At 42.2% G+C, this 15,515-nt stretch overlaps 1 protein-coding gene and 1 pseudogene across 1 annotated transcript; both read right to left on the reverse strand.

Moving 5' to 3' along the window:
• Nucleotides 1–3,262: 3,262 nt before the first annotated feature.
• LOC120286036 lies at nucleotides 3,263–7,199 on the reverse strand (annotated as a pseudogene).
• A 1,912-nt stretch (nucleotides 7,200–9,111) lies between these two features.
• On the reverse strand, nucleotides 9,112–12,998 carry LOC104443458 (tRNA-specific adenosine deaminase TAD1). The gene is given in 10 exon segments (XM_039312050.1): nucleotides 9,112–9,608; nucleotides 9,935–10,022; nucleotides 10,104–10,197; nucleotides 10,200–10,222; nucleotides 10,311–10,387; nucleotides 10,464–10,633; nucleotides 10,863–10,976; nucleotides 12,206–12,336; nucleotides 12,446–12,688; nucleotides 12,796–12,998. Coding segments are annotated over 9 exon segments (792 nt in total). The 5' UTR covers nucleotides 12,469–12,688; nucleotides 12,796–12,998; the 3' UTR covers nucleotides 9,112–9,536.
• Nucleotides 12,999–15,515: the final 2,517 nt, after the last annotated feature.

The raw sequence follows: 15,515 nt of genomic DNA on the forward strand, positions 1-15,515 counted from the left end.
TGATGAAACTACTGCAAAGTCACATCTCCCTTTTTTTCTTTTTGCTTCCTTGTGTTACTGTGCACTCCTCGGCTTGTGATTCACATGAGCAAAGCTCGGATGAAATTGAGTCCTGGCATCATTTTGCTTATCATTCGTTTACCAGCAAAGACCAAGAACGTAGATTTGATTTTTGTAATCTGGGGCGATCTGATTTCGTGCCAAAACGATCTTCTTCTTTTCTTTTTCTTTTTTATCTGGCTCTTGTTTTGGTTAAAGAAAAACTCTCCGTTAAGTAAGGTTTGTCACATGATAGGAGTCAAATTTCTTGGCGAGATGCACTTGCAAAAAGGAGGCCTGAAGGCTTGAAGACTAAGTGATTGGAATTTGACTTCCTAACTTGTAATTATTTGCTTATTAGTGTATACATTTGCATTTGAAGTAACATAATCTGTGACTTGATTCTTTATTCTTTTTTGGTTATTTATATTTTGACCGATTTGAATAATAAATTTGATGCTATTGCTTTATTACCTAATTTTGATGAAACTAGGCTTTATTGGATCATATCACCAAAAACCTCAACTTGGTGCGTCCGCACTATATTTACCCCCAACCTAATTTTCGTGTCACGAAAAAATTTCAAATCGGTACACCCGTGCCATATTTATCTCAAGAGCATTCTTCGCACCACAAAAAATCACAAACCAATTCATCCATGTTGCGTTTACCTGCAAAAAAATCTTAGCTATACACATTTGTGAAGATGCTGCCTAAGTATTGAAGATAAGAGATTTCCTCTAAGATCAGTGAGATTCCTTTCCAAGTCTGGATCCTCTGCACCTCGTCCTAATTATAGACACAATTATTCATCAGAAAATGGATATACACCTATGGTTCTCTGAGTACGAGGCCGTTCGCGTGGTCATGATGTTCTATTGGATGTACACTCGGTTCATATTTTTGGTAGCAATTGAGAAACTCTGCAATTAAGTGTTAAATCTTCTCCATTCATGTTAGGTTGAAGGTTAGTTTATGGTAAATACGTTATGGGTTAAGCATTGGGAATTTTTCTGGAAATGAAAAATAATTTGATGGTAAATGTGATACAAAATATCAATTTGTGATTTTTAATAGTTTTAGCCTTAGCGAATTATTCAAAGAGAGTCGACCTCGCTCATAGAAGCATAGAAATCTATCTATCTACAACCGCACATGGAATTAAACTTGGTGATTTTGAAATGGTTGAATGCTCTCCTACGGTTCTAGATAAATCGCACCTAATTTCTAGGGATGTGACTTTTAGATTTTTATCAAAAGTTTAAGGAAAAATTTCAAAGAGGGGCCTAAAATACTCTAATTTTTTTCAAATAATAGCTTAAAGTGAATTTTATTTTAAATAAGGTTCTGAAGTAACTATGTTAGTTTCAAAAAATGGCCTAACTTACCAGCTAATAAGGGCATTTTTGTCCTTTTTGAATTTTTTTTCCTTTTCTTCTTTTTGCTTTTTTTCCTTTTTAGTATTAGAGGGAAAAAAATAGAAAATGGAAGGGGAAAGGAAAATGGTAGGGACTCAACAAGCCCTTCCCAACAATGGTAGGGCGGCAATAACGAGGGCTAAGCCCTCATTTTAGAAGTGAGCATAGTCCAAATTGGGCCAATCCACCCTTAACCCTAGAATCAACTCATACAGTATTGGTTTTCAATTTTTGGGATTGAAGACCAATCCTATTGAATTGAATGAGGATCAACCGACCCAATGCCCAATGGGTCCAGTTTGATTCTAGGATTAAAGCGAGACTAACCGATAATTTTTTTGTTTCAATTTTTGTACTTTCTAAAAGGCAAATTTATCATTTCAAATTACATATCAATTAACAATACAGCATTGTGCAACCAAACTATAAATATTAATACATATTCAACAAATTTGATATAAGGCAACAATAGAAATTTCACACTTGTTAAAAGCAATAAATCATAAAAATGATTAAGACCACTCCTAGAGATATGAGACAAGATGGGAAGTTGAGCGACAAGCGACGAAATTGAGCCAGGCTAGTATCAAGTGGCAAGCGGGGAAGTTATTTCTTTTGATTTTAGCAAATTGAAAACTAATAGAACAAAGAAGATAGAAGAGAATGAGTGGATGAGGATGTCGTGAGGAGCTGTTTAATGTTATTTATGCCATTTTAGATACCATGAGAAGCCATTTAATGCCGTTGATACTATTTGACTTAGGGTTTTATAAAAAAATATAAATAATATATATGATATATTTTAGATATATTATATATAATATATACATCAAGGTTGGTCTAAATTGGACCAATCCTAAACTCTCAAGATCGAGAACTAATTCGCACAATACTTGTCTAGGATTCCCTTGATCAAAGACCGACTCAGTCCTCCAGGAGAATCGAATTAAGACCAACAAGGTTGGATTGATCTTGGATCGATCCGGGTTAACCCCGGATTGATACTCACCCCTACCTTACTTGATTTCTTTCCTTTTTGTTATTTTAAAATTTTTAAAAAATAATGTATTTAAATAACATTTAAAAATAAAATTATATTAGACAAAAATACCCTTGACGATCGAAATGTAATCGAATCTTTATTTGTAACAGGCATAACTCACTTTATGACTTTATTAGAAACTGCGATAATCAGGTCAACTCCTTATTTAAAGGAAATAAATGCACTTAAAATCTTTATTTGGATTTTTTCTAAAAATTAATTGGTAGAAACCAAAATGGGCCTGCATATGAAGTTTGATCTACATAGGTTACTTGCAAATGTACAATCATAAAGTCGCTTTTATTGCAACACAAAGTCCAGTAACCTAAATTTCGTACTTCCCATTCTTTAAAGGTAGATTGTACGGGTGTCAATATCACTAGACCGTTAGATTCTATCGCTGTCGCTACTGCCGTTGCTCATAAGTGCTAGGCGCCACCTTAAGGACACCTTTATTCATTGGCGATTGATTTGTACTCTCAAGCCATTTTCTTTGCAACCAAACTGCATGCCAATTTCTATACCACGTTGGACTCGTTGGTGTACCAACAATAGACTAATCGCATCCAACAGCGATTGGCTACGATTGCCACCATCATGTACGCCCACCTCCGATCTTGGTCAACCATGAGCCGTGTATCTTTACTAGAAAAATCCATGCAACGAATGATGAAATAGGTAGACATTTAATTGCTCTCATGCAAATATCTACTTGAATAAAATGTCATAAGTATGGAAAACATGTGATCTTCCGATTTCAAAGTACAATAAGATTAGAAAGCCGCTGAATTCATGAGACATGAACGGACCACATATGTGGGAAATTTGGAATGAACCCTACCGTACCACGAAGAGTAAGAATTCCTTGAGCGTCGGCCAAGTTCATCGCACGAATGGGCTGAAGGTCTAATTTTTAGAACATGATTCTGTAATTTTTTGCACGAAGTATTCACAAAGTGGAGCGCTATTCATCTGCGCCTGTAGCCATCATGCACAGGCTAACCAATAAGGAAGTGGCTTCTAAAGGTACGCCTAGAGAGAGAGATTCTACTTACAAAATGTCTTCTTTAATGTATCTGCTCGCTACTGTGTTCTCATCGTTTCTAAGGTATAAGTGGACCGACGGTGGAAACTAACGTGTCCAACTTTCGTACTCTAATGATGAAATATCCGCGACCACCAAGAGGACGTGCCCCTCTTAAAATCTCTCCAGTACCGAGCCTCCTTCATCTCCACTCCTCTGGTCACCTTCTCTTTTCTTTCCTGGAGAGCTTTGAGCTCGTCGGGTTTGTAAAGGGGGCGGCAACGAGCACGGCGGCACGTCGCTAGGGACATCACCAGGGAATCGTCCATGAACTTCCTGATCGAGCCGCGGAACGGGCAGGCCATTGCTTCCGAGCACATCTCAACCGCCCCCGGTGGCACCTTCGTCTCGAACTTCAGGAGCTTTGCGTACTCGCTGAGCAGGTGGAACATGTAGTCATACACGTACTTCATCTTCGCGCTCTCGGCGACGTACCTGCGTCCGTTCTCTCCGATGGCCTGCGCCTGTGCAGGGTGCTCGTCTCCCCCATTCCACGGCGTACTTGATGTCCCTGCACATCTTGTGGGGCCTTATGGGCCAGTAATGGTCCATGGGGATCAGCCCTCTCGAGTAGATATCATAGTAGTCCGGCTTTACCCGCAATGTCATGGCATCGCATGCTAGAACATACTTCTGACTAACCGACCAAGCGATTCCTTCAATGTAGATATTATACCTGCTCCATGTTTATAGTTCATGCAAGCATATTCAGTTCATGACAAGGAAACGCGACGCAATCTGGAACACCGACTACACCGACAACTCATTTACAAAGAGAGCGGGAGGGGAATTGTAGATGAACAAAACGGAGAATTGTTACTGGCTTACCTATGAGTGCATTGATCTTCTAGATTCGAATGCTTAAATCCTTCAGCCATTTCACGACCCCAGTCCTAGAAAAGGAAATCGCAAGCGCATCAAGTTTCACATTTTAGTGTCGTAACTTTAGTATCCGATCCAAGTAACAATAGGTAGCACCGACCAAATCGAAAAAGGATCGGTTATCGTCAATGATTTCAAGAGTTCAACAAAGTGCTTTTCTTGTTCATTGTACCTGGTTATACACGCGAGCTTTCCAATCGATTTCTTTGCTGTCATTGCACTTGAGGAGTTCACCCTGCCTCGAGAAGTAGTTGGGTTGCCTTTCCAATAAGCATAGGGCTCTCTATCGTTCCATGAGATCATCTGTGCCTTCTCTTTTATGGCTGATAATGTGCTTTCCCATGGCTTTATGTTCACCTCAGGCCTACCACATAAAACGTGCTTGAGTGAGACACTTCCCACTTTGTACATGATGCTTTTCCGTAAGAGAGGATTAAAAGATGCAAAAAGGTTGCTCAGTGGAACTGCTTTCGCAAATTCCCCACGAACTAGACAGGGACCCGATCATCTTTGGCTGAACAATTGAGAATGAACCGAATTGGTGTGGTGGGTTGTATGCATCGAGTGAAATCATGCATTTAGAGCTTATTATGCTGCACTCATCCACCGAATCTGCTAAGACACGGGCTAAACTTAGCTCGAACAGTCGAGGGTTTAGCTAGTAAAAAATGCTCTCGCTTCTTAGCACTATGACAAAAAATTAAAGAAGCTGCAACGCTAAAGGAGCGAGTTATTACCAACCCCAGAAGGACCAATCAGGGAACGGAATGTCAAACGCCGTGTGGTGTCCACAATAATGAAATAATGGCGGGATCTTGGTGCCTTTCGAGCCCTTGTAGTCTTCCTTCTTGATCGCTGGTCGGTCTTCGCATTGGAACATCAGTTCCAAATCCGGCAACTTACCGGGATACAACCTCGCGAGCTGCGCAATCCCCAGAATGTGAACTCTTCTCTCGTTTGGTATGCAGGCCTGAACTTGTCCAGATAGACTTTCCCCTTGTGAACCACGATCCTAAAATGCGCAGTGCTCTTAATGCCCTCCAACATCTCTCTCGTGATTCCCGCGGCCTTCCAAGGCCGGAGGTCCTCGTGGATCCACCGGAAGTACTCGGGACATACCTCGGCGTCTATATTCTTGGTCTCGTGTTTCAAGGGATAATCCAAGGGGCATGTTTGCTTCGTGGTTGCATTCGGGCAGTTGATCGGGAACTCTTTTTTTTTGCAGGCTCGGGTGGAAACTCGGTTCTCGGAGACTCGGGTGGAAACTCGGTTTTCGGAGACTCGGTTTTCTTCAGAGATGGTTGCGCAGAGCTTTCGTTGGCGGTAGTCTTGAAAATTGAAGCGCCTGGAAAAGTAAAAGTAGGCTACAGACCACCCAAAAAATAGAAAAGGAATACCAAGGTGTTAATTCAAGGATATGAGATTAGCTGATATGTGAGATCTACAAAGTCATGAAGAATCTCAGTATCTGCGTAACATTAGCAATATCTATGGCTGCCAAAATCAAAACAAATAGATGAAACATGAAAAAAGGAAAATCCGAGATCAATGCATCGAGAGGAGTGACTGATATGCAAGGAAGCCACGCGTTATTTGGTCATGGGCCATCCATAGCATCATCATCAACTCGACAAAGGCGATTCTGTCTTTAACTATTATAGAGAGAAAAGTATGCAGAAGAAACAAGAACGGAGGAGCAGCAGATTACTAGAATTAGCATGTGGAAGTGGAGCCATAATGAAACAGGCTCTGTTCTTTCCAGTTACTTTCTAAAAGCAGTTCCATTAGCTCTAGCTTTCTGCAAATTCCTTCCTTTCGCATGATGACAAACTGAGATCAACTGCAAATTACAACATATTAACCCGAACCCAGAAAAGCTAATGGTCTGCAACGATCTTAGAGTTGCCAAAGAACAAGAAAAATCAATCTTTTTGTTTTCCCGAGAAGCTACCGCTTGTAGAAGGTGGAAAACCAACTTGCAGAGGATCAAAAGGAGAACGCGAGATGATGATGAAGAAGAGAGACTCACGATGTCTATCCAAGAGATGAAGACCCCGGAGAGAAGGACCACTGTGAAGAGGACGAAGACGGTGGCGGAAGCCCACGTCTTCACCGGCCTCCAAGCTTTGCCGCCGTAGCATCCGCGCGAGCTGCTCTCCTCTTCCATGGACGAGAGACCGACTAGCTTACTGTTCCGGCTGCGGCAGCAGCAGCTGCAACCAACCCGTTAATAAGCCTCGAAACGAAAGAGAGATATCATCCCAAAAATCTACTCTCTTCAAATTCATATTGGTCGTTATAATATCCTGGAAGCATGGAAAATTCCAGTCATACCCTGTTCCCCGGTGCGGTCGAGAAATTTCCCCCAAGGGATCAGGCGTTCGACTGAAGCCACATGAATGGAGGAAACAAAAGAAATTGCCAAAAAATCGAAAGATTGATAGGATGCGGGGGGATTGGAATAGCGGGCATATTCTGACTTTTCTTTTTTTGAGTTCTATGGACGCACCGGGCCGGCTGGCGGGCCATTTGTTTAATCTTTGGCGAGTTTGACGATTCACGGTGGAGGCCACATCTCTGGTTGGAATCCTTCTTTTTTTACTCGATGCGGAGTTAAATTATTGCTGCCAGACGACTTCGCGGACCAATCCGGACGGTCCACGGAGGAGAGGAGAGAATTCGAGGACGTGGACGGGCCGTGACAAACAATAACCTCTGAGCAACAGCGGAGGAGACACTCCCCAACGGCGTGACTGCGTCGTGCTTGTCCGGGGGGTCATTTGTCATTGTTTTTCTTCCCTAAATTACGATCGAACGACACATCCCCAGAAAGAGATTTGTAGAGTGAGAGAGAGAGAGAGAGAGAGCACGCGCAATAGGCAACGACGTGCATCGGCAACGACGTTGGGGTTTTGAATAGTGCGCTTCCCTCGGCGTTCCGTGCTTCTCGATTAGAATATTGCGAGTTTGACAGGTGTTTAGGTGATAAACAAAGGGTCAGGAACTCCATAGATAATACCTGAGCTAAACGATACCCTCATCCTAGTAAATTTTTAATTCCTCTTTTGGGGCTTCTAGGAGTTGACTCGTGCATATCCAACCCGCTTGGATGAGTTATATTATATGTTTTGAATGGTTGGACCATCACGCGCATGATTTTTAATAATACAATCAGTACTTTCTTGAAAACTTTCTTGAAATTAACGGAATACGAGAAAATTTTGGAGATCTTTTGAATTGGAGGAATGGAATCACGTGCACAACCAATTTAATTTCACCGCGTGCCATGCATGATGTGATGGGTTTCAAAGGTGAAATCGTTTGGACAAAAATTTCAACTCTAAGCCACATTGGATTCCGGACGAGCAAATCGCGATGAGGAGATACCCAGGTAAAGCCGGCACATAAGAGAAAGCGAAATGTGAGAAATAAGATCCCCGATCGTCTTCAATCAGCAGCCTCAATGTTCTTGATATGCTACGGGCCTACCATATACAATCCACTCGCGAACACGTTCCTTCCATGTGATTTGAATGGACCCGATGGTCAAATCTTATGAGCACGGTCGAAACTTCATTCGTCAATCCTGCGCCACAACCTTTTTTGACAAAGTTCTTTAAAGAATCCCCATTAGTTAAACGGTGCCAACACGATTCATCTTTCATTTATTTCGTCATTTTCTCTGCGTGCGATCTTAGTGGGGTTCCGCCACCCACCATCGGTTTTGCGCTCTAAGCAACTCGTCTGAACAGCAGATTAAATATAATTATCTGTACTTGGATAGTGACGGGCACTCACGTTAGAATTGGGAACTTGAACGAATTATTATTCTCTTAAAAGTTAGCAACTCAAGAAGAGCGTCCGACAGCGGCCGTTCCTTGATTTGACGCTTCGCTCTATATTATTCAGAATAGGTAGGTGGCCAAACAGTTAGGCAATGAGGTCTCTAGTGAGGAATTTTCAATAGTCTTACGGCCCCGCCTCTCTCTCCCTCTCCTCTACCTCCGTGGCCACCTAAACTTATATTCTAGTGCTCGTCTACCTCCGCCCCACGTTAACTCCCGAGGACACGTATGGGGACAAAAACGTTGATGCTCCCGCAATGCAGAAATGAGATGCGAAGTCAAAAAAGTCTTCAAAGAGCTCACGACTCCTATAGCTCCACGCGTAAAACAAAACATTTAACAAACCAGAAAGCACCCGAAAAAGGCCAAGTTGTATTCTCTAGTTACGAAAAAGTTAGATCATCTTTCAAAGAAGAAGCAGCCCATCAATTCAATTACTACTGACTAAATGAGGAACTGCCGTTGCCATCTTCACGGGGACGTCAGGCGAGCACAAAGGCGAATATTGTCAGGCGGTGAAGCGCTTTTCACCTGCTTTTCAACGCTTCTGGTAATTACCAGTAAAGCGTAGCGAAGGAATCTTATTGCCCTTCTTCCACTTTTCATCAAGCATTCTGATTCCTTGGACGATGACGACGACAACAAAAGCAGACGTGTTTAACGAAAACTGAGAGTTACGGAGTTATTTTATGCATCCCACTTCACCATCAGATCCTTCTGTATTCTCCTCTATTTTCAAAGTACCGGGGAAAAGAATAAGCGTTAATAGAGTAACTGGAGAGAACAGAAGATAAAGAAATATTTTGAAGACAACTTGGCTACAAGTTGATGTTTCACTATGACGACAAAAGGGGAAACATGTAATCACATAACAAATCTCCAGAAACTTCGCAGGATTGCATGTTCAGAAGGTGGGACATACAATTTGTATATGAGATGAATAGCTGAGTGCAAAACTTGAAAACTTTTTCAGCAGTTTCATGCGAATCCAGATTAGTTATGGAGGGAGTTAAATGCTTAACCTCTACTTTTCAGTAAATCAGAGTATTTTTGTCACTATTTGGATTAACTGGACAGTCCTGATAATGAGTTGAACACTAAAGAAATATTCTCTTACAAAAATGTATGGTTAAAGGAAAAATGAAATGATAACCAAAGCAAGAATACCTTATGATCATTGACAATATACTATCTCATGATAGTAAAAGCCTCATGATTGAGTGGTTTCAACAGCCAATTGTTAAAAAGGGTGTATCTTTTAGAGCCTTCGAAGCTGACCTGTAAGACTGAGCTCCTTCCTGCAAAAAGAATGAAAAGGAGGGAAAGCCACATCAATGTCAAAATGAGAGCAAACAAACTGTCAACATTGATTTCCATTTCATCGTTGATGAAATTGTTCTTTATCAATAGAGAGTTCTACACTTAGGTCCATCATCCATTCACAGACTTAACGAGGTGCAGAAGCTGATAACAACTGATTAACTGCTAAATGTTTGTTGGACAAAGCGGCCACTTCCCATTCTGTTTTTCCACCCTCTAAATTCCTATTGACATGCCTGCTATCTAATGGGAGCTTTGGCGGTAAGATGAAGAGTTGCATAACTATTTGGCTAAGGAGCTTCACCTTGTATTCTCGATAAGTAGTCTCCTTGCATGGCTCATTGGCTGCGCCCTCATGCTTGAGTGACAAGAATATCTCCAATAACTGCCTCCTGAGCGAAGAAGAAAACCAATATTGACAATAATTTTTGCACTGCTGTAGTCAAAAACCGTTCAACATAGTTTGCACTTACTTGCAAAAAGATGACTCGGTTGATGGATAGCGTGCCCCCTTGGCAGAGGTACCTTGTTTCCTTCCCGTGGTTCCAAGAATAACCTCATGCAAGCAGACTTGTTCCAACATAATGAATACCTGAAAATGAATGCATATTGTTGGGAAAAAAAAAAAAAAATCTAGCAGATGCAAGCTATTTCAGCAGAAAAAAGGAGGTTGAACTGACCCGCATGTTAGAGTCGCCGCAGCACTCTCACAATGCTGGAATTCCACCAGTGGTATTGGGCCCACCAGGAACAATGGCTGCTAAGAGGATAATAAAATTTCAGTCGTCCCCACTCCATATTAATTTGCTAATAAACACTAAAAAAGTACAAACCTTGTTCAATCGGAAGGGACTTAATTGCTCTTGTGGAAAGCATGATAATCTTTCATATAGAGCATGCTGCAACTTATTCTGCACCAAAATGTCTTCAGAATTATTTGGAGACCGTCCAACTATCACAGAAGACAGGTAAACTGGTTCGAGGAAGTAGGAAAGCAAAGAACCTGAAGAGAGAAATGAGAATGCTACCAGCAGTCATTGTACCTAACTGCCAATCTAGCAGAACAATGATATCACAAAATGCAGCCTTATCTTAAGGCAGGGGACTGGAAAAGACATGGAAGCCCAAGAAACAGGGAAAATCCAAGAAAGTAGCAGGAGGTTCATTATGTCTCATTATGCAATAAGCAGCCAGCCCTAGCTTCTGACCATTCCTAGATAGAAGGAACAAACCTTGAACACCAACAATGTTCCATCTTGCTATCTTATCTGAGCAACAGACTGACAGTGTAGCATCACCACGTCCAGGCTTTCTCTGAACAGAGGCAACGATTGGTAACTCATCTCCTGTGATTGAACATATGAACAGATTTATGGAGAGAGAGAGAGTAAGTTAGTAAGGAGAAATGATTCCAAAGCCGCATCACTTGTCAAAGAATAGTTACATGATGTCATTTTCTCACAAGCTATTGCACAATAAAAAGTTGTAAATTGCTAATATGTAAAGTTCACTGCTCAATTCAACAGGCCAAACAACAGAAAACTGACTAGTGATCCACATCGTTAACTCATGAATTTGCAGAGAAAGGAACACATATTGAATTAAAGCATGTATTAGAATGACAACCAGAGAAAATCAAAATGTAGGAATTCTAGGGCCTGCATGGAAACACTTCTTGTTTCTGTTTCTGAACACTTTTTTTGTTTTTTTGTTCCTGGAACAAAATTAAAACAAAAAAAAGAAACAAAAAAAACTTACTTCTTGTTCCAGAAACGATTTTAAAGAAACACTTCTTCTTCTCTCTCTTCTCTTTTCTTCTTCTTTTCTTCTTCTTTTCTTCTTCTTTTTTTTGGCTGGTCACCGGCCTCGGCCATGGCCGGTGACCGGCCGTCGAGGCCGGTGACGCCGTCGAGGTCAGCAACCTCGCCGAGCATCGCCAGCCCCCGGCGAGCCTCGCCGTGGCTGGGCGAGGCTGCCACCCCGTCGGTCGGTCGCCGGCCTCCGGTGATCGGCCGAAAGAAGAAAAAAATAAAAAGAAATGAAAAATAAAATTAAAAAATTAAAAATTAAAAGAAACAAAAAAGAATAAAATCTACCAAACGTGTTTCTATTCATTTTTATTCTCGAACAAACATTACCAAACACGTTCTTTTTATTCAAAACTATTCCCTAACAGAAATACCTGGAACAAAAAAGAGAACAGGAACGTTACCATGCAGCCCCTAATCCTTCTTGGTCCACTCTAATATGATCCTACGTCTTATGCTCCAGCTCCCTCTTAAACCCAAAATTATATAAATAAATAAATAAATAAATAAAAATCCAGCATTCACACACATTTTCATGCATTTCAACACAGGATCATTTTGGGTTCATTTGTAGATAAAATATAAATTATTAGCATTTCAGCATCAATTGTAACATGTGATAGAATCCCAACCAACAAAAATCTTTCCAGCACATTAGAAAACCAGAGCAAGATGTTGCATGAAAATGAATCATCCAGATAATTCACAAACAGGAGGAACCCAAAAAAGAAATGTTAATCAGTCAAGGAGCTTAACTCTTCCATTACCATGTTTATTCAACATATCCTCTGAAACCGTTCTTCCCGTGTCTTCCACCATTGATGGTACCTTGACTTCATTTTCTTCCATCATTGCAGATATTTTATGAGGCAACAGGGAGGGGGAGGAGCAACTCCGCCTACGCATACAACAGAAAGATTCATAAGCTTATAAAACTCAACCACATCGTCGACTGTTCGATTGTCGAAAGGAAGTAGTCGATGAAAGCAAATAAAGAGTCCTAGCACCATAACATAGTAGGGGAAGCCATGAGCTATTTCCAGGAATTACATGGCAACTGCGATATGTACAGATGCAATTGCCAACCCACCCTCATTCTGTACTTCCCCTCGCCGTGGCCTTCTGGGATCGGCTCGAGCGGCGATTCACGATCACGAACATCACCGCCGCATCGAAATCGGTCGCTCCCATGGCCGTTTCCATCATCACCGTCAGACATCTTAAGTCGTTGGATCTCAGCATACAAGTACCTGGTTCGAAACGAACTCACGCCTCAGAAGTCATCAACAATCGTCAACGAGTGAAGCGCAAAACACGTGCTCTCAGCGGCAAAAGCAAACCGGCGACGATGCTCGACCTCATCAGAGCTCTCCGCGCGATGATCTCAGCATGAGAATCGTTCACGACGTCGCCGTGGAGGCTCCGCAGAGAACGCCCGATGCACTTCGTCCCCGTCCCGAGCGAAACCACTTCCAGTTCTGAGAGAGCGATTCACAGGATAAGAAACAGAATCATGCTCGATCCTAATAACCGACGAACGAATCGAAGCAACGATTCCGAGCTCGATAGAGAGGAGCACCTCGAGAAGGAGAGAGGAGAGGAGGAAGGCGGCGAGGACGGTGACCTCGCGCCCCTGGGGCTTCCCTTCTTCGGCAGGGAGCGGTAGCGAGCGAGGACCTCCTCGGAGGCTCTCTCCGCGAAGGCGGAGCCGCCGCCGCCGCCGCCGCCGCCGCTCGCCGGAGCGGACGGGGCGCTCGCTTCGCCGGGCGACCTCATCGGCGGACTTCCACTTCAGCTCACTCTCTGGAAGGCGAGAGAACCTGAGAGGGACGAAACGATGAAATGATGGAGATGCAGACGCTGCTTCGAAGTAACGGGCTGATTCTGCTCTACGGTTTGGGCCCAAAATGAGCGAAATTCATGGGCCTTTAGGTCCATGATTAGATCTAAATGGACCAATGAGATCCCACCCTTCACCACTCGCAAGTTCGCCGGGTTACAAATTATGAACACGGTGTTCACGCGAACTTGACGGAAATTAAAGGGAAAATAACATAGATGACCCTTAAATTTTTAATTTATTTAAAGTGAATTTAGTTTAATGTGCAATATGGTCCATAAATTTTCAATTTGTTTAATGCAATTCAACTTAATTTTTGAAGTATATAGAAATATTCAATGTTGTCCGAACTTGAAGTAATGGAAGAAATATATTGATCATTTTCTTATCACTTAGGGAATAAGTTAAACAAGTACTCAAAGTTGATGAATTATATTTAACAAATTGAAAATTCATAAAACACTTTACACATTAAACTAAAGTTCATGGATCATTGAATAAAATTTAAAGTTTATGAACCACATTACATACCGGATTAAAGTTCATAGACTATTTGTATCATTATTTCAAAATTTAGTATAGACATCGAAACTCACCATATATGGCATGATCCAACAAGTTACATCCGATTCACGAGCTAAAAACTTTGTAAAAAGCTACAAAACTCGATCAGCTATAATTGATCCAAGTTAAGGCAGATAAGCTTTGTCAAAACTCGACTCGAGTCGAAATTCCAGAGGCAAGACCTCAAGTCGATCTCGAACTTGACAGTCGGATCAACACGCTCGATCTCGATCTCGAGCTCGATGTCATTAATTGCGACAGCGAACATGAGCTAACGTCGCCCGCTTTTGCTTTCTAATCCTTCAAAGAAAGCCCAAATCCAGCCCCTCGATGGGCAAAACGAATCCCAAGCAATCACGTCGGAGGGGACAGCCGCCATCGACGTGGACACCTGGGGTCAACACGCTCGATCTTCACGTGGGCTTGGAGGAGATGGGCCGAAGACAGGCTGATCTTGCTGGCGTGGGCTGGCTTTCTTGGGCTGCCGGCACGAGCGAGAGAAGACCGAAGCAGCTGGTCTTCGAGAAATGAAGACCGACGTTGCTGGAGACCTGATCCACTGAAGACACGCGAAGATGAAGTTGCTTCGCTGGCGTGCGGTCGAAGATGGAGCAGTGGACTGGCCGACTGAACTTTGCTGGCGTCCGCACGATGGAGAGAAGATGGAAATGATGGGATGACGATGGCCTGAACGACTTCGTGGATGGAGATTGTGCGGTCTGCTGCAAAGGAGAAAACGGTGGAGTTGAATTGCGGGCGTAGGGACTGATTCGGTGGGACTGAAGCCGCGTGGGCATCGCTGGCAGGGGAATTCAAAGGGGATGAAGGAGGGTCGAGCTTCACGGGAAAAGAAATGAAGATGGCAGAAGCGGTAAAGGAAAGAGGCAGGCGGGCTAGCGTGGTCGTGAGAAGTTGAGGGAGAGGAAGGAAAATCAAAGCAAAATATCCCAAAAATTTAATGCTTGGCCCCCCTTTAGCCTCCAACCTTATTCCTTATATCTCCAATACTTTCTTGCTTAGAATTTCTCTAAATTAACCAAATTTTGAAGCCAAAAATTTGGCAATACTCAACCATAGCTGAATTTCCCGTTCGCCTCAATTTCTTCACATATTCCCAAATCGATGTCGATTTTGATGAAGATGAAGCCCACGAATTTTCTACAAGTTCCGTCAGCAAATAGCTCACTCTGGAAGCCCGAATTTCTTGATTCGGCGCGTTCGAATTTTTGTTAATTTCCGAATTATGCAGAAACAATTTTCCGTAAAAATCCCAAGGCTCCGAAAATATGAGTCGACGTTTCCTAAAACAAATCATGACATGATAGAACTTTCAATTTTTAAAACCGGGTTCAATTTCGCGATTAATTTCAATCTGCGCGATTTTAATGGCCTAGCTGCATCGGATAGGCTTTTAGGAATTTTAATGCAATTGACCGTGGTCGATTGTTTGAAGTCACGTGTACATCTTGACACATTGTATTTCTTAGTTGTCGTGAAAATTCAAGATTTCAAATCACAGAACCCCGGGTACGAAATGACAAAAGAATCGATTTAGTGTCATTCGATAGAAATTTTGCAATTAGGTGGAATCACCATCACACTAATCACATACCTCCATCAAATTGACCTATCTCCGATCTCGATCGATTTTCACTATCTCCGTCTCGATCGAT

Source organism: Eucalyptus grandis, chromosome 5, assembly GCF_016545825.1.
Source record: "Eucalyptus grandis isolate ANBG69807.140 chromosome 5, ASM1654582v1, whole genome shotgun sequence".
Classification (NCBI taxonomy): Eukaryota; Viridiplantae; Streptophyta; class Magnoliopsida; order Myrtales; family Myrtaceae; genus Eucalyptus; species Eucalyptus grandis.